A 23,421-nucleotide genomic window follows, 5' to 3' on the forward strand; every position below is an offset into this window, starting at 1 on the left:
GCACGGTTGTATGCGCTCAAGAGAACAAGACACGACTCATTAAAGTGACAGACAGGAGACTAAAAAATAAAAACGCTGACAATATAACGACAGACAGTTGTATTTATGTAAACGCTCACGTGAAAAACAGTGATTTACACAAGAAAAAAGAAATCAGAAAAATTTCATAAACAAAACAAAAAACATCAGACATTTATATTTAACAGAAGCGGTGGATCTTGAGAGACACACTGCAAAATTAAATCAAAAGACAATTTGGAATAAAGTCATACAATTTCACAGAATATTGTGAACAGGACCACACCCAATAATAGACTTTTATCAAATGAATACATGGCAGTGTGTGTTCATCAGTTTAACATAAAATCAATCATTAGAAAAGCATTTTAAAAGCCAAACTCTTAATTGGCCCTCATTAACTTCGCCGGTTTACTAAATGTTGACTTTAGACGTGTGGATGACATTGACTATACCATTGGGTAATATTAACCTTTCAATTTTATGATAATTTATGCTCTATTACACCACAGTCGATCCCTTATCATGGATCTCCGGGAGCATCCCTGTCAAGCTTATTGTTTGCCTAGTGATACATCACTTATGCCAACAAATGAATCAGAATTCGTATTATTATTTGAAACTCGTATTATCTTAGTGCATAACACAAGCGATATATAGTAGGTATAGTATAGTGTTAAAGTCATCTAACCTAATTACAGCAACCAATATAGAAGAGCAGGTATGACATGAAATACGGTTACCGGCAACCACAGTCAGTGGAATTTTGACAAATGGTCTAGTGCTCTATATGCCCTAAAGGTCAGTGCACTTTCCCTTCTGAAAATCTATTTCAGGAAAATTAGCCAAACTAATAGATAAAAAGATATTGTTTTGAAATTTGATGAGACGCATCAATGAGTTTTTAACGATTATAAACACAATGTAGTTTTGAAAATGTCCATCTTATTATGTTTACCTAACCTGACCTAAGCCCCTCTCAACAATAAATACACTGCCCCACATCTCACCTTTGCTTTTCCCCTTTCACATGAACTAACTACTGAGCTGTAGCTCTTTATTGACTGCTGTGGAAAAGCCAAGAGTTGCTAGTTTGCACCCTGACGATAAATCTTTTGCTTAATGTTCTGTGTCAGTCAAAGGAAATGGAAACGGACTTCTTTCCCAGCAGTGACAATTTGGACCAACCACAAACAAATGTAATCAAATATATGATAGCATCCTGTCTATGTGTGGTTTAGTTACGCAATGACAGATTTTCTTTTATAACTCAATTTCCAATCTTCCTCAAAATAAATTAATAGCAGATCAAATAGGCCTGTGCTGCTGTGAGAGGCTGTTGTACAATCGACGGGGCTATCAATCAAAATCACATCATTATTTCTTCATGAATTTTAATGTCTTGGGTGATAAACAAGTCAGCATTAATATTTCACAACGCTGAAATAGCTACTATATTATGGGACTTTAATGGTGGAAAGGGCTTTGGAATTATTTATCTATCCATAAGCCCTTATACAGGGGTGTGCAGACTTTTTATAGCCTATGTGAGGTGGGCACTAGGACCTAGCGGGGGGACACCGCGCATGTTATTTCAGCGCTTTCATTCTCCTCAGTCAGGAGCAGAAGCTGCACGGGAGTCCTCTGGAGTTGAGCATCTTCTCATCAAACTGTTAAGAGGGCGTAAGACAAACTCGTTTATGTGCTCCAAGTGAACACGGCGAGCACCCTCGTGCTCTTTTTTGAATGATCCAAAGACACCTTTAAGCATGTCTTCATCCGTGAGCGGGACAGAGGAGGTGCGCGTGTCGGTGTTGACGCCCCTGAAGTTGGTGGGGCTGCTTTGCGTCTTCCTCGCCTTGTGCCTGGACGTGGGTGCTGTGTTGAGCCCGGCATGGGTCACGGCGGACGACCAGTACTACCTATCCCTCTGGGACTCCTGTTGGAAGCCCGTCAGCTCGGCAGAGTGGTCCTGCAATAGCACACTGGCCACGGGTGAGAAGAACATTAAAAACACTTGGGTGTGGTTGTTTTTAAAGAAAGTGAAATCTTATTCATATTTAAATGATGCAAGGGGGATAACAAAGAAATTGGAAAATGTGCAGATGGTTTTTTTGGGGGAGGGGGTGACAATTAGGGAAGATCGGCCACGAGAGACTTGAAATAATTTTCCAGTTAATTTAAATTGTTTGCACATGAAAGATGAAAGAGAAGAGTGAACAATAGACTGTTCACGTGGGAAATAAACTTTTTTTTTTTTTTTTTTAGAGTGAAATCAAAGTCTGGTGAGAGTGGGACACCTTTCTATTTAAATGTGGGCTAAGCTTTTCTTTAAATATTTGTCTTGGAAATGATGTGGGAATTGATCAGTGCCGAGGAGCGCTCCAGCTGGGGTTTCATTTGGCCTATTGTTAGTCGCAAAATGAACCTTTTGTGCGTCTCCTCACTGGCCCACAAGCGAGGGCAACGCCGAGTCTGAGGATACCCCCCCCCCCCCCCAGAGATCCAGATGCCTGGAGATTAGTAACCTGGGAAACAAGTGCAGCACTCTAGAAATGTCCATTTCCCCACTGTTAAGGAAAGCACGATATGGAGCTGTCACTTGAAATTCAATGCGTGAAGGGATGGCACAGCATGTTATAGTAATGCTATTTGTCAGGTTTGATCAGGTCTATAGTGTGGCTATCTATATCATTTACAGGATGGAGCTGTAAAATAAACTTCTTATTTAAAGCAGGCTGTGCTGTTTAGAACTAGAGGTGTCAAAATTAATTGATTCATCGACAACCAATTGATGATCAAATGAATCACCTTATATTTTGATCATTGAATTTTCATTTGGAGTTATTTTTAACTACTGCTTGCCCAAACCTTCTGATTTTACACATTTGGAAACTTCTGCCTTTACAATGGAAACAATGACCATCAATCATACCTGTTGTTTAGTTCTTGTTTTTATCACTAAGTAATATAAAGTAAACAAAAATAATTGCTTAATAATGGGGAAAATATGCTAATACACCTACGTAAATATAATACCTTATTTAGACGCAAATCTTGGCTTATTTGTCTTTAAATATATTGAAATATAATTAAATATATTGAAATTAAGAACAAAGAAGAATGTCGTGCTTTTTCCTTTGTTATAAAATCTACCTGATAGTTCCGTGTTGGAATCTTGGGTCGGACCTTCCTGCATGAAATTTGCATGTTCTTAACATGTTTGCTACCCCCACATTTCAAAATTTTATATTAGTTTAGAATTCAGATTTTCTGCAGGTGTAAAAGGTGAGTGTGAATGGTTCAGTCCAGGGTGTACTCAAGTTAGCTTGGATAGGAAAATAAACCGACTGATAATTAAATAATAATAATAACTGATCATGAGATAATTAAAATTCTAATTCAATTCTAACTTATTGTGTTTGACCTTGGAGCTTGTACTGTGTTTAAACGTATCTGGAATTCCTTTCAATTGTTTTTGCTTATGTTTGGACTTTCGAGGCGAGCCATGAACAATGTCTTTGTTCCCCTGACAAACTGTTGTCTTCCTGTTGAAGAGTTGACTAACTGTGGGTCAGGCAGGCCGCCACCTTTCTCTTCTCCGGTGCAGACAAGTGCTCCATGGTGCCATATAAAGACATGGAGCCTCCGCATACCAACAACAAAGTCAACCGGCCATTTCCTCTGGCTGCCGGACCTCCACCGGATTATTTTATATATTATATATATATATATATATATATAAAAATCTTCAGTACTTAATCTAAAGTTTGCCCACGCCTGCTTTAGCCACAAGGAGGAATGTGTGATGTCATGTAAGCGAATACTGTGTGTGTGAAGATATCAAGTGGGTGTGACATGAGCGAATGAATGTGGATATGATGTGTGAGCAGGTCCAGCGTGTAATTGTTTTGCTTCTGTTTTTGGGAGATTGCATTATCGCTGCTATCTAGAAGGGATAAGGGTTCGGTGTGTGCTGCTTTGGTTAATTGAACAACTTCCTGTTTACTGCGTGGTGTTTGCATGTGTGTGTGTGTCAGTCAGACTTGAGGCTCTTCAATGACACGCATCTTCGCCTTTTTTATGTAAGAAAAACACTAAATTGGCGCCCAAGAGGACTTTTTGCCTATAAGTTAATGCTCTGATTGGCTCTTGAGTGGAGTATCTTCTTTTCCATCTGTCATCAGACCAGCTATAGATTAATGCTTTGGCACTTTCCCGCTTGTCAAGCCTTTAAGCGCTCGAGCTCTTGCTGTGTGGTTCCGTTCCAAATCTGAAATGAGAGCATCCTGCACACTGATAAGGCTTTCGCTTGACGTTGCAGTTTGAAGACATGATTGAGCTCTAGGCACCAAACTGACCCAAGAGAAGAGGATGCTTGAGATGAGCAAAAAGTATTGGGACAACTGGCAAGAATTGGAAGATTGACAATTTACTGCTGTGTTTGTTGTTTTTATGATTTTTTTCATACAATTTATTACTTTTATTTTTTGCTTAGCCTCAAATTCACTCACTAGATGGCAAATAATTTACAATCAGCTTAGTTTTCGCTGGCAATTATTAAAGGTGAAATTCTCGTTAATCCCGCTTTGTTCGCCTATAAAAAGTGATGGTTGTAGTTTCATTTTATAAATTCATGGATGGATGTTTTATTTTGTACCATAATGTCATCAACATTTTCAGTAAAAATACTCCAAAACCAAACAGCTTCCGAGTATAAGAATAGAGTTTCAATAACTTTCTATTGCACCTTTCAAGAAAGCCAAGGATGCTTTTAAATGGAATAGAACAGACAACTAAACTATAAATAGCAAGACAGCACTTCTTGCTAAAAAAAAAAAAAAAACCTCTGCAATAAATAATTTACAACAGTTCCTAAACTCTGTTCATATAATTCAGAGGGTCATAACGCCTCAGGGTCGAGCCACTTAGACCTTTACAGTGATAGGGCTTCTCCATCTGTAGTGGGACCTCATGTTATTGTAAACCAGAGGGAAAGATTGCTCTGCTTTTTGTGGGCTTACTCTGAACATCCTGTGGTGACAAGGCCCATTATAAACATCAAATCCTGAACCATATTTGGTCAGAAGTAGTTAGTGTTTGTTTATATTTCAGCTGCTTGGCCCCCGGTTCCCCTCCGACAAGAGTGGGAACTATACTTTAAGCAGCTTACGTTCCATCAATTTGCTGGTGGAGTTTTTTTTTTTTTAATCATTTTCTGCCTGAGAAGAACAGATATATTCTTTGGAACAACTCCCTGACTTCCATAGCAAACAATGAAAGTTGCTATCAAATGTTTCGTGAGGTTCATATCTTGCAAGACACTTTGGGCTTCCTGCACCTGTTTACACGGATCTCTTCTGTTTCTGCAGTGCAGGCCAAAGCTGTTATCGGAAAGTTCCTCTACATCTCAACAGTTAACAAGCCATGGATAATTAGACCTGTAAAGCAGCATCTAGTGGACACTTTGCTTCTATAACATGACCAACACACTATAAAAAGGCCACAGCATTAGAAATACTACTTAACGCTACTACTGTGTGGTTTTATTTCAAGTCATTTGAGGATGTTTTTCTTTTACTAAAGTGACACACAAACAAGCACGTGAGAGTTTTTCAGGGCAAATCATTGATTATTCATCCCCTGGCAAAGGTTGTCTCCTCATCTCAAACTATTTTTTTTTGACAAACAAGTATCAAGTGAAGGCTTCAGTGACAACACTCAAAATTTGGTCCTCGCTCTTCAGTCATAAGTCCTTGCCTGGCAGCAAGCCATCTTTGCTTTTCACACAGAACCCAGCCAACAGGGATATTGCACTACTTGGAGAATTAAATGGACACAACTTTGTGTGTCGAGTGTGTCCAACAGGATCTGTCCTGGCTTTTGCTCGTACTTTTGACAGGCAGAATATTAACGGGCGACCTCATGTCCGCCGAGATTGTTTCCCATTTAGGAAGGACAGGAAGTTGAGAGTGAAATGTCAGGTTATCTTCCCCTCCCTGAAAGAAATGCTGAGAATGCTGCTGAGCTGGCATCTGTCAACTGGGATGGATACTCATTATCCGAGTCATGGCAAAGATACGCTTTGTTTTGGGTTTTTTTGCCGCCCATTACAAGCACAAATAGTTTGATCAAAACTGTGGTTAGAATAAGAGGAGTCCTTTCACTTTAGTGTGATACTCATTTGATGTGATCTCTGTGTGCCCCACCTTCCTGGATCCAACCCGTTTCTCTCATGTCCCTGTGCAGACTGGCAGATCGCCACGTTGGCCTTGCTGTTGGGAGGAGCTGCACTCACTCTGCTCTCCCTCCTCGTGGCTCTCGTGGCCCTGTGCTGCAATTCCAGGAGTCGCTGCTATAAGCCCGTGGCCATCATGCTCTTCTCTGCAGGTACTCAAACCATATGAAATGTAGGAAAAAAGTGGAAAATGAAGCACGACATAAAGTCATAAATGATATGACACTGTGTGTTGTCATGTAAATAATGGCGCTTTCCCACTTACCTTTGCAGTGGTCCTCCAGACATGCAGCCTTGTCTTGTTCCCCATCAAGTTCATCGAGGCGGTCACTCTGAGGGTGTACCACGAGTTCAACTGGGGCTACGGCCTAGGCTGGGGATCCACCATCTTTTCCTTCGGAGGGGCCATACTCTATTGCCTCAATTCCAGAAACTATGAAGACTACTATTAGAACACGGAAGAAGAGGAACACCATGCCGACTTGAACTTTTCATCACACAGCATGACTATGGGGCTGAATAACAGCAAAAACAAAATATTTGAAACACAGCCTAGGGCTCCAGACTGACCCTAAATGACGATGATGGCGTTTTGCCTCTAAAATTTAAGACAGTGCATTTTTGCATTTGCTCGCAGGTGTGTGTCCAATAAATTGATTTAATTTTTATTCTTGAAAAAAAAAAAATAATAGATATGTATATATACATACATATACACACACATATGTAATTATTTTTTTTAGTTTGGCAGTCTGGAGTCCTGTAGTCAGACGAATGAAAATCGTATTAATTACAAAGAATATGTACTCACACATTCCGTCTTTGTGATTTTGAATAAAAAGCTGGTGGGGGAAAGGAATCCACAATCTGGCATAAGGTAGATAGCATCACTCAGGTACACTACATCGTGTGATTCTATCTACCTTGTTTGTGAAAAGGTCCTTCCTTAATTCAAACTGAAGCACCAAATCCAAACTGAGTAAGAAGTGTGAGTGGCTATTTTTTTGTCTACATAGTGTGTGTTTCCTTCCCCTTGAACGTCAATAAGAATTCGGCATGCAATCTGTGCAGAACAGATGGATCCATTGACCCCATGTGAAGATGAATGTGTGGACTGAATCAACCAATCCGAGCCAAGATGGGGAAAAATACCAGCAGAAAATCAACTCAATTCCCTAATCAGGGAAGTAATGGCTCCAGGAAGGAAAATGTCCTATTGAGATGACATCCTGAGGACGTGACAAATAAAAGGGGAGCCTTAGTCAAAACACGGCACTCCCAAGGAAAGGCGACATTCCTTTTGGTCTTCTCACTAAACCGTTCGGCAGCATATCCTTACTTGGTGTATTTGAACATTAAAATCTGAACCGGTGGGAAGGAAGATGATCATGTGTGCAGGATTTTCCAATTCCGCACCTTCTCATGTGATGTTGCCTGTGCTGTTGGTCAAAGGGGATCATTGTAGTTAGTGTACTGTGTATAGCTGTTGATCTATGATGCACTGCTACTGTATATGAGATGCTTTGAGCAATGCTCCGTTCTGTGCATGACCATTATGTAAATGAGCAATAAACTGGAAAACTGTTCTTACAATGGGAGGCTTTCCATGAGGATTAATGATCATGTTGAAGTTGACAAACATAATGAAAATGTTGCTTTAACATAAGCAGACAGTTACATGTTGTTTGATGGGACTGCAGATAATAAATAAAATTAAAATTAGATTTCAATCATACAAGGTTAATTTCCAATATACACAACATGATACAAATGTCTGCTTTCTTCCTTTTGTCCATTTATTATATTCTTGTTGATCCACATGGAAAGCAACCTATTGTCAGTGCTGGATACGTCATCATTATTTCCCGGTGCGAAAATAAAAATAAAACATTTTTTGCCGGTGTGACATTTATGACTTGAGCTTGTGCAACATAAACATAATTTGGTTTGAGTAAGTTCCTTGTTGTTTTCCCAAGTCAAGTCACATAGCATCCGCTCCTTTTATTAAGTACAGCAAGTTGAGGCATTTGCACAGGAAATCGACATCTTTTCTTTACCACGTATACAAGGCGACACAATATGCATAAAAGTACCGGGAATATACTTGAATGCATGTACTTTAGTGTTCTTTTTTTTCCCCCCAGCTCTAACACAGAGCTAAATACAGTGTAAAGTCTACATTTGCATGAGTCAGACCTTTTATAACATTGCTTCTGTTATTCCATTGTCATCGAGAGAGAAATCGAGCCGATTCCTGGATTTAAGAGCGTTCTGAGTTTGGGAATGGATCCGGTTGTGTAAACAGGGCAGTCCCTCTTTCCGTGTGGAATGTTTGCAGGTAAACCACAACCTCATGTCACTCCTAATTTGCTTTGACCTTTCAGAACAGCCACTGCCACAGTCTGAGTTTGTACGTCCTTTTTTTTGTTGTTGTTATTAGCCATCGGAATTGCCACCTCCCCCGAAAAACAGTTTTTAAAATCAAAGTGCACAGGAGTAGCAGATAAAAGCAGGACGAGTGGGTGGGGAGGTATGATGGCTCTTCCTCAGCAGGTAAAAGGGTCTTAAATATTTTATGATTGAGGTGGAATCCTCTGGCCAGGCGCAAAAAAAATAAAAACCCTGCAGATTTTAGAGGGGTGGACCAAAGGACTTGGCAGGGGATGTGATGTGAACGGAGCACGGTCTTAAGCTCAGGTGTAACGCGGCATCTCGCACTGTTCGCAGCGGTTGAGAGCAGGGTGGTTGAGGAACGTGCAGCTGTCACAGCTCCATTGGGCACCTTCAAAGTCCTCGTCCCTCTGTGGCCCCGGCACTGGCTTGGGGCAGTGGTCCCCTTTGGACACATCAGTCAAGTACTGTTTGTCTATTTTAAAATATAAATATTATATAGATATTGAATGCACTGGACCTCGCTCACCTTTCTTTCCTGGTTTGGGTGGCACCACTGGGCCAGGCTGAATGTTGTCATAGAAGTTGTTCATCGCTTGTGGATCGAACTTCCCTGAGGCGCGAGAAAAGTTTGTATGCGTTCTTTATTATACGCAAACATTACGTGTCATGTGACATGTTGACACAAGTTTAGGGTATTTTAAATAGAGACGTCTATCGAGATTAGGTACAAGCAACTTTTTACCTCGGGGGCCAATACAGGTTTTGTTTTTTGAAGATATGTATCAGGCCCCAAGTTAGCAGCATCATATTTTGCTCTCCAACATATCAGTGAAGGTCGTTTCAATTGGACAGAAGGGGAAATAATATGAATAAATGATGTGGAAATAAAAAAAATGACTCCCTGCGAGAGAATTAATACTAGGAAGTAAATGAAGGAAAGTCATTAATCAAATTTAGGTGGGCTGCTCCTCACACAGAACATCTGTTATTTCTAACATCCTGTGGTTAGGAGAGTACGGAGGGAGTGGCGACGCACAGCCGCCACACGCCGGTCACTGACCCGGTAAGCAATCACCCGTGGACTAGACTAATTCCGTTTACGGATGATCGAAACACTTTAGTACGCTGCCAACTGTTTGAGGATGAAGCTTCATCCATCACTTAGGACACAATTGTCCGCTTCTGGGCTTGGCTGTTTAAAACGTCGACGCTTTCAAATGAATCAGTTGTTCAGGGGTTACGGCTTGTGTTGTTGCACGTATTAATTGTGCGGCTGAGCACGTGAGCGCGTACCTCTGGACTGCAGCAAATCTGTCTCCTTCAGGGTGCAGTCGATATCAATCTGAAGCTGTCTGTTAAGACTTCGCAATCGAGTCATCTCCTCGGGCTGCGGCAGATAATGCAAAGACGGGAGCACAAAGAGAAATAAATGATACTGAAACATTCAGTCTCCATATCACGGAAGACAAAAGAACATGGTTGGCAAGCCACTCACTCGGGGGATTAAGCTGGTCGAGCTGACTCGTATGAAGCGTCTCTGTAGAGCGTCGTATTCCATGTTGTTGACGTCCGACTTGAGCTGCTCCAGTTTTTGCCTCTCGAGCAGTAGCTCCTTCAGAAGGCGTTCCATCCTGGCTCGTTGGTGGAGCAAGAGAGCTGGAGGTAAACAGTTTGGTGAGAAAGCGATATTGGAGGAGAGGGACAGAAAAAAAAAAAATGCGCTAAAGCATCTGACACCATCTATTCAATCATCTAGTTTTATTGCTTCGTCATTTATACAGCTGAGCTAACTAATACCTGCAAGTCCCATACCTTGAGTGTAGGCATAGTCATCCGAGCCTGAGCTGGAACGTCGTGGCATCTGTTGCAACTGACAAGCTATGTTCCCCGGTAGAGCAGAGATGGGGAGGATGGGTGGCGGGGCGCCGCTGCTGGCCCCGAGGTCCACGATGTTGAGCAAAGATTCCGCCTCGGCCACGGGAGGCGAGCCGGGCGGTCGCTGGGCCTGCCCCCCGGGGGAGACTTTAATCTTGAAGGTGTAGGCCGACTGGCCCGGCTGAGGTGAGGAGCTGGGACGGGGCCTTACGGGGCCGTGATGCGGCAGATATATCCCGGGGTGGAAAGGTGATGCCGCCGCAGGTACGGTCATTGACACGCCCCTCGAAGGGGAGCCGGGTGATGTACTGGTGGCCATATAAAGTGCGCCCTGGGGGTGGGGGTTGTGCACGGGGGAGTTGCTGCGAGGCCGTGGGCCCTCCAGAGTAATCTCGATCTGGTTCTTAAGGGAGCTTTTCGAGTGATAGGGTCTGTAAACGGGAGTCTGCGGCTGAGGTTGTGGCTGGTGATGGTAGGGCATGCTGGGAAGAGTTGGCGAGGTAATGGGGTGGAAGACATATTGCTGGTGCTGGGATGTCGGCTGGGGTTGGGGCTGATGCTGAGGGGAGCCGTACGGCGAGCTATAAGTGGGGGTGCTATACGGAGACTGGTGATAAACAGACGTGCCCGAGGAGGACCACGGCGACGGCTGCGGGCTCTGGGAGGGTGAGGGTCGAATATAAAGAGCGGTATTGCTGCTATTAGCATAGTGCCCAGAGGTTATCTGTAAAGCCTGCGGGGCATTGGGTATACTTTGCGAAAGCGTGACTGTGATAGGGTTCATAGTATACCGTGAGACCGGGGAGAAGGTGGGAGACATACCCTGAATTGTCGGTGGAGGAGTGGGAGTGCTGGCTGAACGGCTGTGGTCGTTGATGAAAAAAGGATTGTAACTCGGGGAAGGGGCCATCGTGGCGGGTGCCGACATCGGCTCGGGATAACTGGGTCTCTGGGGGTCAATGTGACTGTCACTCGTGCTGTGAACAAGAGAGCGCCCGGCTCCGGCGGCTCCGCCATTTGTTTTGCTTGCTTCCGAGCCCGGGGGGTAGCCCAGGCTTATGTGCAGCATGTTATTTCGACCCAGGCGCCCCTCCTCCGGACTGTGGTGGAATTCTCCGTAGAGGTATCGATTACTCTCCTGGGCCAGCAGGTGGCAGCAGAGATCAATGTTGTTGTTGTTCTAAAACAGACAGCACAATTTCAACCATAACGTGTGAGAATCTGCGCCACACTTACTTATGAAACATTTTCCTCCCATTACGGTAATAACCCAACAAATGCATCACCAAACTAATACTAATAACTAATATTAGAGGGTGATGTGCAACGCATAGGTATTGGAATATTTACTGCATGGCCAATAGTTGATACTAATTCCAATAGTAACTCCACCCTTGTATTTCTTCAAGAGAGTGCAGATGATCCTGTTTGTAAAATAAGAAATGACTAATGGTAACTGCTTCCTATTAACAATAGAACAACATCCTTGTAATGCCACCTATTATTACCATATGGCACAATCACCGAAAAAAATAGTGCACACTCACTGGCCACTAACTTAGGTATACCTGAAAAATCTAATGAGGTCTTTTATCTTTGAGATAAAGCAAACTCAGAAGTGTAAACCAGTTATTTAAGAAACACCCCTCAGTGTGATGCATTAGAGTTCTACGTAGCTGTTCGTGCAAATGATAATATACGTAATGCAAGTCTTTCTCTGATAGTGTCAATGAAAAAATAGCATTGCCATCTTAACAAAAGGCAACTTAGTATAAAGGTGTCCCTTAACATGTTCCAAAGCTGCTTTGTTTCTTTGTTTCATTTGCACAATGCCTTGATGGAGCATGAAAAACGAGTCAGTCCTTGATTAGAACGTAAAACATGCAAGGGATCCACGCAGTCAGAACGTGCCAAGTCTGCCGAGACACGACCATAGTGTAAGCATAGCATTACTTCCGTGTTGTCATGACCCGATGTTTACACTAGTGGATTTATTTCCATGCAATTTGTGCCTCAGCACATGCACGGTGTTTTTATGTCTTTTGCAAATGCAAACACAGGCGTATCTGATATGTGTCACTTGAAATGCACATGGGAGAAAAATAGTCCCTCCACCAAAATAAGCTTGAAATTGTGCAGGCGAAACTAATGAAATGTTCAATGAGGCCATGGCGTTCGGAATTATGGAAAGATGACAAATTAGAACGATCAATGTTGAGGGAAAACTTGATGTGGTGCCAAAAAAAAAAGCCACAAGAAAAACGGGCAGGGATACATGGCTCGTTCACTTGTGCAAGCTGTAGGAATGTACCTGCAGAAGGCATTGCGACACCACTCTTTCTGGGATCTCGGGGAAGCGCTGCTTGAGGTCCTGCAGGATGTGATAATCAAGCTGAGAGCCCCCCTGCGCCATCCTCACCCAAAACACCCGCCAAGCCACGGATCCCACAGCCGCAGACACTCAACTGGCCAATGTCCTCTCATCCCCTAAGGAGGCTAAAAAGGGGAACAAAAGACAAACGCTGTCACTGGGAGTGCGCGCAGACATCATATTAAAACGAAATGCCTGTCAAATCTTGGGCCAGAGTCAGTGAGTCAGCTGAGACTGTGCAGATCAGACAACTTAGAAAGCCAAAAAGCAGGTCTTAAATTATTTGACTCTCGAAAAGGAGTGGTTGATCTAGTCACATGATCACACAATTGTCATAAATTGTACTTAAAATCAGCTTGTTTATCGTTTCACTTACTCTGTTGCACCAAGACACATGCCACGGCTTGCTAACTAGCTAGTGATCAGTAGAAATAAAAGTGCGATACAACATCCCCACGCAAGTAATTATCTTCTTGCAACAATCGAAAACGTCAAATGCATCGTTTTTCCTCAGCAGTCAAAGCATGGCGAATGAGCTTTGCCCACTTCTTGCCTTGGTTTCGTGCTAACGCCCCGAATGCTACCACTCGCTCGGAGTGTTGCTCAGCTGTCAAACGATCAGCTTGTTGATAAACTGGCTATGCTACAAGCTAATAGTAGCCAGCGCTAGCTAGTGACTACATCGTGAAACTTACCATTTTTAGAGAGGTTCTCTAATATGTCAAAACATGGCATGAGTTTCGAGAGCAATTGTGATGTCTTGAAAAGAGTGCCTCTGGTGTTGTCAAAAATTAGAGGATGCAATACAACTTGTAGTTTCACATTCCACTAGGCCCGTACCAGTGCCACTGGACTGCATTGCACGCGAAGACACTATCCTCTCGCGATAGTTCATTTTCCCGGACCAGGAAGTTATTCAAAAATACTCGCTGTCAAATGTGCGCATGCGTGACATTTGCTAAGCGCAGTAGTTGCATGTTCAAAGTGCTAAATTGGAAGTGATGGGAACAAGTAAAGCAAATTTCATGTCGTAACATTCAATTCTCAAACATCCCAAGTTACTATGTGTGATTGTGCTTGGTAATAAAAGTTTTTCTGCGAGTTTAGGCGATACCTGTTGAGCGGCTGAACTGTACAGCTTCAATTGAGCGGAGCCGGATAAATACATTTTTTTCACCTACCAGAGAAATATTTATATTCCAAAAAATCCTTTGTTTCTTATCTCTGGTGGTTTGTCACCTCAAATCAAAAAAAGTTCCAAAATGTTTAAGTGGTTGAAAAACACAATAAGCAGAAAACTATTGTGTAATCTGTTCAGATAAAACAAACATATTTGTATATGTTTACAAACATACTAAATACATGCAATTAGCATTAAAAAGGTGGATATTGTTATTACTTGGTGATTGCCAAGCCTTCCACCAATTCCTTTTTGCATTTTATAGTTTTTGATTCCTCATTTTTACTGTGACATGCACCACGTGTGGTGTGTCCATCCCTATAAGAACCTCCAGTAAACTCCAGAATAACTAAATGTGTGTAAATTGGCTGCACCCCCCCCCCCCCCCCCAAAAAAAAATGCTGTTGGTGTTGTCCTCCAGCAGCTGAGAGGAAGATCCCAGTCTGACTCAGTTTAACTGTCCTTCCAGTGTTGATCAGTTTCCACAGCTGTGCTACTATTTAAAGCCGCAGCCTCCCCAATGCCCCACACGACTCTAAACAGTGGAAGACTGAGCCAAGCGTGAACTTTCATATCCACCAGGGAAAACCTCAAGCGGTGTTGGGGGGGGGAAAAAAACCTTCTGCCTGTCATTCAGTGCATTGAATTTAAATAACACAATTACATTAACGGATATAATTCATGTTCTCACTGTTGCGCTTTTGTGATTTCCCTAAGTACACATTAGCTGGAGCTTTGACCTGCTTGGGGTTACCCCAAACCACAAAATTTTAACGAACGCAATAAATTATGCCTCAGTGATTTTTCTATACTATACAATACACCAATAGGAATGTTTAGCTCATGTACCTCACTGAGGTTCATGGTTCAAATCTGGGCTATGACGTTCCAGTAGTGGCTGCATGTTGTCACTGGTTTTCTCTGGGGCCTCCAGCCTCCGCCAACATTTAAAAAAAAAAAAAAAAAACATCCATAAGATTGACTGATGATTTTTGGGTCAGTATTGCTTCTGTCACCATATAGTAGAAAATAATAACAATATTTACATTAGGGCAGGCATGCTGGTGTTCCTCTCAACTGATTAGTGAGGAATCCTGGCTGGAGCAAGTCAAGTGGGAGATAGCGGCGCTTGAGGGTCAAATTTTCCACAATGGTGTATTCAAAACACAACAAGCCACAATGAAGTCAATTTGTAATCATCTTTTGGGGCAATTAAGGCAATATTTCAGTATTCCTCAAAAATCAGTTTATGAGGACTTTGGATATATTTGCACAAGTTACTGGGGTCACTTGGAAGGGATGTCACTGCTTCTTAAGCATATATGGAATCTATAAAATCTATAAAATACATAATCAAGTCTATGTGGCTAAAGATAATGATGCGTGGTGTCAGTGACGTCAGGAATACATTCATTTCCTATGTTAATGAATGTGGTTATTTACAGTATTTAACTTCTTAACCGTGGACCAATATATTAATATGAACAACGTGCAATCTCGTGAGGACGCACGTTTGTCTATTTTGTATTTTAGGCTCGACGTATTTTTGCAGCTGCGAGTGCAGACCATCCGGACAAGAGTTTTCTGCGTGCACGCGCGCGCAACAGCTGAAGCAGGACCGAGCGTGGAATGCGTGTCCACGAGAAAGTCACTAACTTTTTTATGGAAAGCGCACGTCACCAACAGCGACCACCATTCCTCTTTGCACCACCGGACTGGACGCCTTTGGCTCCACACGAGCGTGTTCTGGGGATTATTTATTGAATTTTCTTCTTGAAAAGAAAAACACCCACTAGAGGTAATTTTCTTATTTGATCTTATTCTAGGTGTGTTGCAAGCTACATATAGGACCATTTTTACAGCAATTACAGTAAATAAGTTATTCAGCTAGTTTTGTGTTATTACTGAGAAGAGTGAAATTCAAAAGTTGTGTAAATTTGAATTAAAAGCCCAAGTATTCATAATCAAGTCTCAGTAGGAAACATTTTAGCTTGTTGTTGTACTTGTGTTGCATTACAGCTTTTGTAGGGTTGTTCTGCTATCATAATTTATTTTCTCAATTCAAAATGATACATGTTTGAGAGCACACAAGTGGATGCTATTCAAAATCAAAATATTTGACCCTTTATAGGTCAATGAGTAATATGGATAGCTCATGAATGGATTCCATAGGCCTCACGATATTGATAACCATATGAATGACCCTATCTAATAAGTTATTATAATTTAAATTTTTTTTATTTGTATTTATCAGTCTGTCCTACAGCTGGGAATATATATACAATAGTGCTTTAAAATTTTAGGCCCTAACTTTACAGTCACAATGGATTTCTGCTTATGTTGAATCCTACCACATAAAATATTTAAGGGCACCTTTAAACAGTGACAGTTTTCGCGTTGGCCGATTGACCATCCTCGATCATGGTGCTGTTTGGCCCTTTGTCTGGCCATTTTGTCAAAGGCCTGCAGGGCGACGTGGAGGCCATTGTGAACTCTGTGCAACTGCCTATCGCTCATCAGAAATAGCCATGATCACATGTCCCCCCCCCTAACTCCTAAAATGTGCTATAAATAGCAGCCAGCACCACGGTACTATTGAAGTCTTCCCCAACATACTGCGGAATAGTGCACTTTGTTAAAAAAGGTGGTGAAGTCATGAAAAACACAAATATTATTATCGACAAAATGAAATACCTTATATTTTGAAATCCTTACCATTTTTGTCCTTTTGTTATGCAGCTCAAATTAAAACCAACTTGCCACTTTGATTTAAACATGGCTGAGGTGGCTCAGGTTGAAGCAGTGGTCAAAACAGAAGATGTCCCAAGTAAAAAAGAACACGTGAGCAATGCAGATGAGAAGACAAAGGAGGCACCTGATACACAGAAGAAAAAGTCTGGTGAGACACATGTGAACGGCGTGGAACACAAGGCGAAAGATAAAACTAGTGTCGATAAGAATAGAAGAAAGAAAACCACAAAGGTTGTTGAGGAGGAAGCGCCACTTGACGCAACGGAAGAAAAGAATATTTCTGATGTCATGCTCAAAAAAGAGGTGAGGCGGCCGGAGAAGTTCTCACCGTTTACATTAACCAATCACTTACTAGCTTCACAAGTTTCTCATCTTTTCACTGTTAAATGACAGAGACTGCTCCAATCCAAAAAACCCGTAGCGAGAAGCTATGTGCCCAATACGAACAAAGACAAGAATGACGTGACGGGAAAGTTTGAGGCTATGCAGAAGGCCAGAGAGGAGCGCAGCAGGCAGAGGAACAGAAATGAGCAGCAGAAGAGGAAGGAGCAGTACATCAAGGAGAGGGAGTGGAACCGCAAGAAGCAGCAGGTCAAAGCCGATTAAGACCACTAACCTGCGAGTGTGCCCCGCATGGTGTGATGGATGAGGCACGGCCCACCAACCACTCTCCGTGAGACCCTGCAAAATATAACACATGCTTTCTCTTGACATTGTAATGTGTTTCAGTTTTAGTTTGCCGACAATAATCGCACATGTTGTCCTCAAAGTCACCATACACTTGCTGTTTTCTCATGTCGGTCTGAATACTATGTAACAAAAAAGAAAAAGGGGAAGTGTATTGTGCCTTGTGGGACACCCGTTATGGTATAATTTTTGAACACACACAGAGTGCATGATGAATTGCTCGGATTACTATCTTGAGTACAATCCAAATCATCCTCATTCACATTCCCTTAGCTAGAGCCGGACTTGCAAATGCATGAATAGATTCTGGCAGATGTGCATACCATGATGAATAAGAATTTTCTAGACTCAAAATTAAAATCCCATAGATTAGGATGTCTAGTTGAGACAAACTGAGAAGTACAATGGTAAAATAAAAACATTAATACACTGGGATGAGAGCGGATTATTAGTGATACTCGAGCAGAACTAAAGTCCAAGCCCCCTGCCCTTCACTAACTGGCCTCACTGCACACACATAGTATGCTCATCTGCTCTCCGTGCAACGGTCCAATCAAAATCCCACCTGCAGGTCACATGACGCACTTATTATCAGGGATTAGGCCTCTGTTCTTGCAGAGCATGGTGGCTCCCGAGCGATCAAGAAGATGATCCCGTCTAAAGTGTAAACACTCACTCCTTCTCCAACTGACACTTTATAGATAAAAGAACTTCTTGCTTCCAGCGATGAGGAGGAAGAGGTGAAGCCGGCAAAAGTGGAGAAATCCTACGTCCCCAAAATCACAGGTGAGCGGCCCGTGAGCCACTCCACTACCAAAAGAAGTGGAAAGTGAAAGATATGAGTTTGTGTTGTTGAATCCTCAGGTAGTGTGAAGGGGAAGTTTGCCGAAATGGAGAAGCAGAGGCAAGAGGGGGAGAGGAAGAAGATGGAAGGTGAGAGAAGAAGGAGGGAAACTCAAGACAACTTGGAAAAAGACAAAATCAAAAGAGAATTGGCCAAGAAGGCAGCTGAAGTAAGTACAAATAAGATTCAAACTAAAAACATGCTACAATAATAAGCAAATGAATTTTCAGTAAAAGCAAATTCAATATTTATGGGTATTTATACCTTCAGAGTGTCTGCAGACGTTATGTAATGGTGCCAGACAGGTGATTACAAGTCATTGAATATAGCTATCCTTTTTTTCCCTCTCATTATCACCTACATAGTTTGTTTTCTTCATTTTCTTTTCAAAAGGCACCCAAAAGAATTTTTAGGACGTTCAAGGAAAGGCTTGAGATTGCTTTGTTTTGTCTATCCAATTTTAGGGTGCCCTATTATTGTCTCATGTTTGTCCTACTTAGAGTTGACCTGGTCATTGAGAAACAAGGTGCCAGGTGTAGACAGCATATGACTGGCAAATGTTTCCCACACCTCCTGGTGAGCGTAGACCTCCTCAATGTGCCACCAAAATTAGACTACGTTATCTGTGACAGACATTCGTACTGACACAAACGCAAACGGTCACAGAGTGACATTCTTAGCCTTGCAACTGACTTGACAAACATTTCTGGCAAAATGTAGGTTTAAATAATTTAATCATTTAAATTATTCAATGGCTCTAAATCAGGGGTGTCAACACAAGAAACTAATGAATAACTTAGTAGCTTTGAAATTAGAGACTAGTAAAAACTGTTCAAATAGTTCAAAAAGATGAACAGAAATTTTATAATTATAAAAATAGGAATAGAAATCTGTAGTTTTTAAAAGTGAGGACAATTTGCAATTTTAGTATTGACACATGAAGTCGATCCACGAGTTGTCTTCACGGGCCGCAGAAAATGATGTGACGGGCCGTATCTGGCCCCCAGACCTTATGTTTGATACCTATGGTCTAAATGATGATATGAGTAGAAGTCATGTGATGTGACGGCTGTGACAAAGTGCAAAGGCTCGAACTCGTGATTACTTTATGTCTCCTTCCTCCAACTGATTCAAATGATCAGCTCATCAACGAGCTTTGAACAAGCCTGATAGGGATCGTGATCATTTGAATCAGGTGTCTTGGAGGAAAGAGACCTGGTGAAAACTCAGGCAAGAACATTGCATTTTGAAAAATGAAATCACGATGAGGATTAATAAAAAAATGTGGAATTACAGGAAGGAGATGACAGCATCTTGGTTCGTGTGGTTCCCGCCAAGTCATCGCGTGTTCCAGGCAGAATCAAAGTGAACTTTGAGGATATGGAGAAGAATCGAGAAGAGGAGTTGAAGAAGTCAGCGGAGGAAGAGAAGATGAAACGCTACGATGAAAACAAACGCTCTTTCAGGGAGGCCAAGCGACGCTCCATTGTCCCTGAGGTCGGAACGTGAAAACAAATTCATACGCAAGCTTTACTTTTACAGCTAGCATTGAATCCTCCATTTTTTTCTGATAGGGGGAAGAGGAGACCGCGGAGAAGGTGCAGGTGACTCCAGGAAAGTTGAAAATGACGTTTGAGGAACTGGAGAAGGAAAGGCAGGAGCAGAGAAGAAAGCAAGCTGAGGAGGAAGCCAAGCGTCGCCTCCAACAAGAGAAGAAAGCTTTTGAGGAGGCCCGACTGGGATTGGTAAATGTTTCCAAATGAATTCACTTTCTTTCTTTTGGCCTTTCTCTAAGTGAAGATCTCATAAGTGGGTTGTGACCAGTTAGTAACCCTGCGCCTTTCCAGGATGAAGATGAGGAAGGGACTCAAGCAACATCCCCGGACGACAAGGAAGACTTCCGACCCGGAAAACTGAGGTTGAGCTTTGAAGAACTTGAGAGGCAACGAGTCGAGGAGGAGCGCAAAAAGGCAGAGGAAGAAGCCAAGAAACGAATGGAGGAGGAAAGAAGAGCTTTTGCCGAAGCCAGAAAGAGCATGGTAAATACTGATTGATAGAGTACTGTATAGTAATCAATAAAAAATATGTCCCAATACTTTTGTCCACCAGTTGTAGACTAAAGACTTGCGTTGTCACACAGCTTGTCGATGAGGACGACGAGGCTCTGATGGCCTTACTGAACCTAGAGGGCAGCGAACCTGGAAAGATCTGCGCCAGTTTTGAGGAGCTGGAGCGCCAGAGAAGAGAGGAAGAGCAGAAGAAGGCGGAGGAGGAGGCCAAGAAGAGATTGGAAGAGGAGAAGAGGCTCTTTGCCGAGGCACGCAAAAGCATGGTAAGTCCTCACCACCAAAGACTCTGACAGTTTTGAGTCCGTCTCAGTCTCTCTATTTTATTAATGTGTGTAGGTTCTGGATGACGAGAGTGATTTACTGAGGACGGAATCGCAGGAGGCGCTACACCCAGGGAAACTGGAGATGAACTTTGAGGAGCTGCTGAAGGAGAAGGAGGAAGCCGAAAGGAGACGCAAGGCAGACGAGCGCAAACAGAAACTGGAGAAAGAGAAGCAAGAGTTTGAACAGCTACGGCAAGAGATGGGCGAGGTTAGCCGCTATCAGAGTTGGAAATAGACATATTTTTCCCCCTGTCCCAATACTTTTGTCCAAACAAGAGACATCATTTCTCTATCTCACAGGAAGAAGTGAATGAAAGCTCCATTATTGTAAATAGTGAGTACGAAGAGTTGACCAAGCTCAAGAGGACGGGCTCCATCCAAGCCAAGAACCTCAAATCCAAGTTTGAGAAGATCAAGCAGTTGACTGAAGAGGAGATTCAGAAAAAGATTGACACGGAGAGAGCTCGGAGGAAGGCTGTCGATGATGAAATTAAAGAGAGAGAAGCTGAACGCTTCCAAGAGGTATGATCTGAAATACCTTCGCTCGCTCCAAATTAGGTTTGTGTGAGGTCATTTCAGTTCCAAAAATCTTGTACAGAGATGGAGACAACTATCCCGTTTGCTGTTTTTAGGAGGATGACGAAAGCCAAATGACTTCGGCGAGAGGTGAGGAGTCTCCGTTCAAACAGAAGGTGGACATGCGAGCCAGGTTTGAACAAATGGCCAAAGCTAGAGAGGATGAGGAGAAAAGGAGGATAGAGGAGCAGAAACTACAGAGAATGCAGTTTGAACAACAGGAGATCGACGCTGCCCTCCAAAAGGTACCTTTGCAAGAAGTGAAGTCTTCGCGGGCCACCATGTGGCGGGCCGTATCTGGCCCCCCGGGTCTTGTATTTGACACCTATGTTTTTCATCCACTTGTAGAAAAAAGACGACGACGTCGAGGACGAGGCAAGCATCGTCAACGGCTCCTACGAGGACGACGAAGATCAAGCCAGGTCGGGCGCCCCTTGGTTCAAGAAACCTCTTAAAAATCAGTCTGTGGTGGACTCGGAGCCCGTCCGATTCACCGTCAAGATCACCGGAGAGCCAAAGCCGGAGGTGACCTGGTGGTTTGAAGGCGAGATGCTCCAAGACTGCGAAGACTATCAGTACATCGAGAGAGGGGAAACGTACTGCCTCTACCTGCCCGAGACCTTCCCCGAAGACGAGGGCGAGTACATGTGCAAGGCGGTGAACAGCCGAGGCACGGCGGCGAGCACCTGCATCCTCACGATAGAAAGTAAGAGCACCCTGGTGTGACCCATCGCATGCCTGCGTGAAACATCTAAGCGGACTGCATGCTCCTCTTCTTCGGTAAATGAGCCACAGGTAACAGAGCCTCTGTTTCTCTTTTACAGCTTATGACTACTGAGGTTCTTCCGACTGCTGGGAAATTTCCCTGTTGTCAATTTTTATTTGTCCCTCAAGAGGGAAGCAAGTGGAAGTATGCTCGGCATTCCTAAGGGAGGCATACACAGAAAATACATAAAGGCAGAATGTTTACTTGTCATTTGGTTGTAAAGGTGAACTTAATAATGAAGGGCGTGACCTGTGCCAAAACAATAACAAGATTTTGTTTAGTCGCATACAGGTTTGCAATTTGACATCAATCTTCTGCTATAATCTCAAATCATTTATTCAATCATGTGGATGTAACTTTTTTGTTTTTCAACATACCAGCAATTGTTGTAATGCTCACCTGAAGTGACACTGACACGGTATAACTTTCTTGAATTTACATCATAATAAATCGATTTTTCGAGCTTTTAGCCATGTCAAAATGTAAAGTGAAGAGCTACTCCCATACTGCCCCTGCCAAAAAAAAAAAAAGCCACGACCATTTACACAGAGCAGCTGTCCCTTCAACTTGATCTTGGTGCATCAAATAAATATGACAATATTTTTCCACTGCAATTAGATCACCATTGTGCCAAAGGTAACATATAATCATATAAAAGGTGAAAAAAGGTCAAACGCCTAAAATAACATGATACAGTAGTGAGTCTCTTGACATGGCTCTGTCATATTGTAAAAAAAACAAAAACTGAGCATCATCATTTTAATTAAGATTGTTTGATTATGTAATCATCCTCTGAAATGCCCTTTTGTTCTTTTAAGTTATTTTTACCTGTATTGATCTTGTTACATTTGATATGCAGTTGTGCTGAACGGTAGTTAACTATTTCATGGTGTGACAAAGAAAGCATAGGCTTGTGTTCTTATTTGTCATACATTTTAGGAGAAAATGTTTTAATAAAATGATGAATAATAGCTGCACTTGGTGTCCTTTATTAGATGGACAAGGCCTGTGTGCATTTTACCTTTAGACAAGCGCTGGGAATCCACACCTAAAATAAGAAATACAGCGTCATTGATTGTGAATGAGATTTTTCAAGATGCACACAAAAAGTACAGTAATATTAATTCATATTAAATAAATTAATTAATTAATTAAATAACATTAATACATTTAATGTTCCTTATATGTTAAGCATTCTGTGTGGCTTTGAATCTAAGTAAATATCTTGAGTAAAACTGTTTTTGGCGGGTGTTACATAAAGCACGTATTGGTATTTTCTTAATGTCTTCTTTTTTTTTTTTGCAGGTGTATCAATGCGACCACACTGAT

At 42.3% G+C, this 23,421-nt stretch overlaps 3 protein-coding genes across 5 annotated transcripts; 2 read left to right on the top strand and 1 right to left on the bottom strand.

Moving 5' to 3' along the window:
• Positions 1 to 1,658: 1,658 nt before the first annotated feature.
• On the top strand, positions 1,659 to 8,119 carry tmem47 (transmembrane protein 47). The gene is made up of 3 exons (XM_085929086.1): positions 1,659 to 2,013; positions 6,268 to 6,408; positions 6,530 to 8,119. The coding sequence occupies exons 1-3, from the start codon at positions 1,788 to 1,790 to the stop codon at positions 6,706 to 6,708; spliced, it is 546 nt and encodes a 181-aa protein (XP_085785212.1). The 5' UTR covers positions 1,659 to 1,787; the 3' UTR covers positions 6,709 to 8,119.
• tab3 (TGF-beta activated kinase 1 (MAP3K7) binding protein 3) lies at positions 7,885 to 13,783 on the bottom strand. 2 transcript variants are annotated; one of them, XM_085929076.1, is made up of 7 exons: positions 13,273 to 13,493; positions 12,837 to 13,021; positions 10,463 to 11,705; positions 10,146 to 10,306; positions 9,944 to 10,037; positions 9,177 to 9,260; positions 7,885 to 9,092 (listed from the first exon to the last, which is right to left on the bottom strand). In XM_085929076.1, the coding sequence occupies exons 2-7, from the start codon at positions 12,936 to 12,938 to the stop codon at positions 8,950 to 8,952; spliced, it is 1,827 nt and encodes a 608-aa protein (XP_085785202.1). In that variant the 5' UTR covers positions 12,939 to 13,021; positions 13,273 to 13,493; the 3' UTR covers positions 7,885 to 8,949. The 2 variants fall into 2 exon arrangements, with proteins under 2 accessions (XP_085785202.1, XP_085785201.1); XM_085929075.1 differs by lacking the exon at positions 13,273 to 13,493 and adding an exon at positions 13,592 to 13,783 and having other exon boundaries at positions 7,886 to 9,092.
• Positions 13,784 to 15,781: 1,998 nt separating this feature from the next.
• nexn (nexilin (F actin binding protein)) lies at positions 15,782 to 23,063 on the top strand. Of its 2 annotated transcripts, none has more exons than XM_085929069.1 (13): positions 15,782 to 15,874; positions 16,816 to 17,130; positions 17,221 to 17,418; positions 18,216 to 18,300; positions 18,379 to 18,527; positions 19,655 to 19,855; positions 19,933 to 20,103; positions 20,206 to 20,397; positions 20,499 to 20,690; positions 20,764 to 20,958; positions 21,051 to 21,272; positions 21,383 to 21,571; positions 21,675 to 22,052. In XM_085929069.1, the coding sequence occupies exons 2-13, from the start codon at positions 16,852 to 16,854 to the stop codon at positions 22,050 to 22,052; spliced, it is 2,451 nt and encodes an 816-aa protein (XP_085785195.1). In that variant the 5' UTR covers positions 15,782 to 15,874; positions 16,816 to 16,851. The 2 variants fall into 2 exon arrangements, with proteins under 2 accessions (XP_085785195.1, XP_085785194.1); XM_085929068.1 differs by lacking the exon at positions 15,782 to 15,874 and adding an exon at positions 22,151 to 23,063 and having other exon boundaries at positions 16,821 to 17,130; positions 21,675 to 22,032.
• The last annotated feature ends 358 nt before the right edge of the window (positions 23,064 to 23,421 follow it).

Source organism: Syngnathus leptorhynchus, chromosome 13, assembly GCF_054491065.1.
Source record: "Syngnathus leptorhynchus isolate UIUO chromosome 13, UIUO_Slep, whole genome shotgun sequence".
NCBI classification, from domain to species: domain Eukaryota; kingdom Metazoa; phylum Chordata; class Actinopteri; order Syngnathiformes; family Syngnathidae; genus Syngnathus; species Syngnathus leptorhynchus.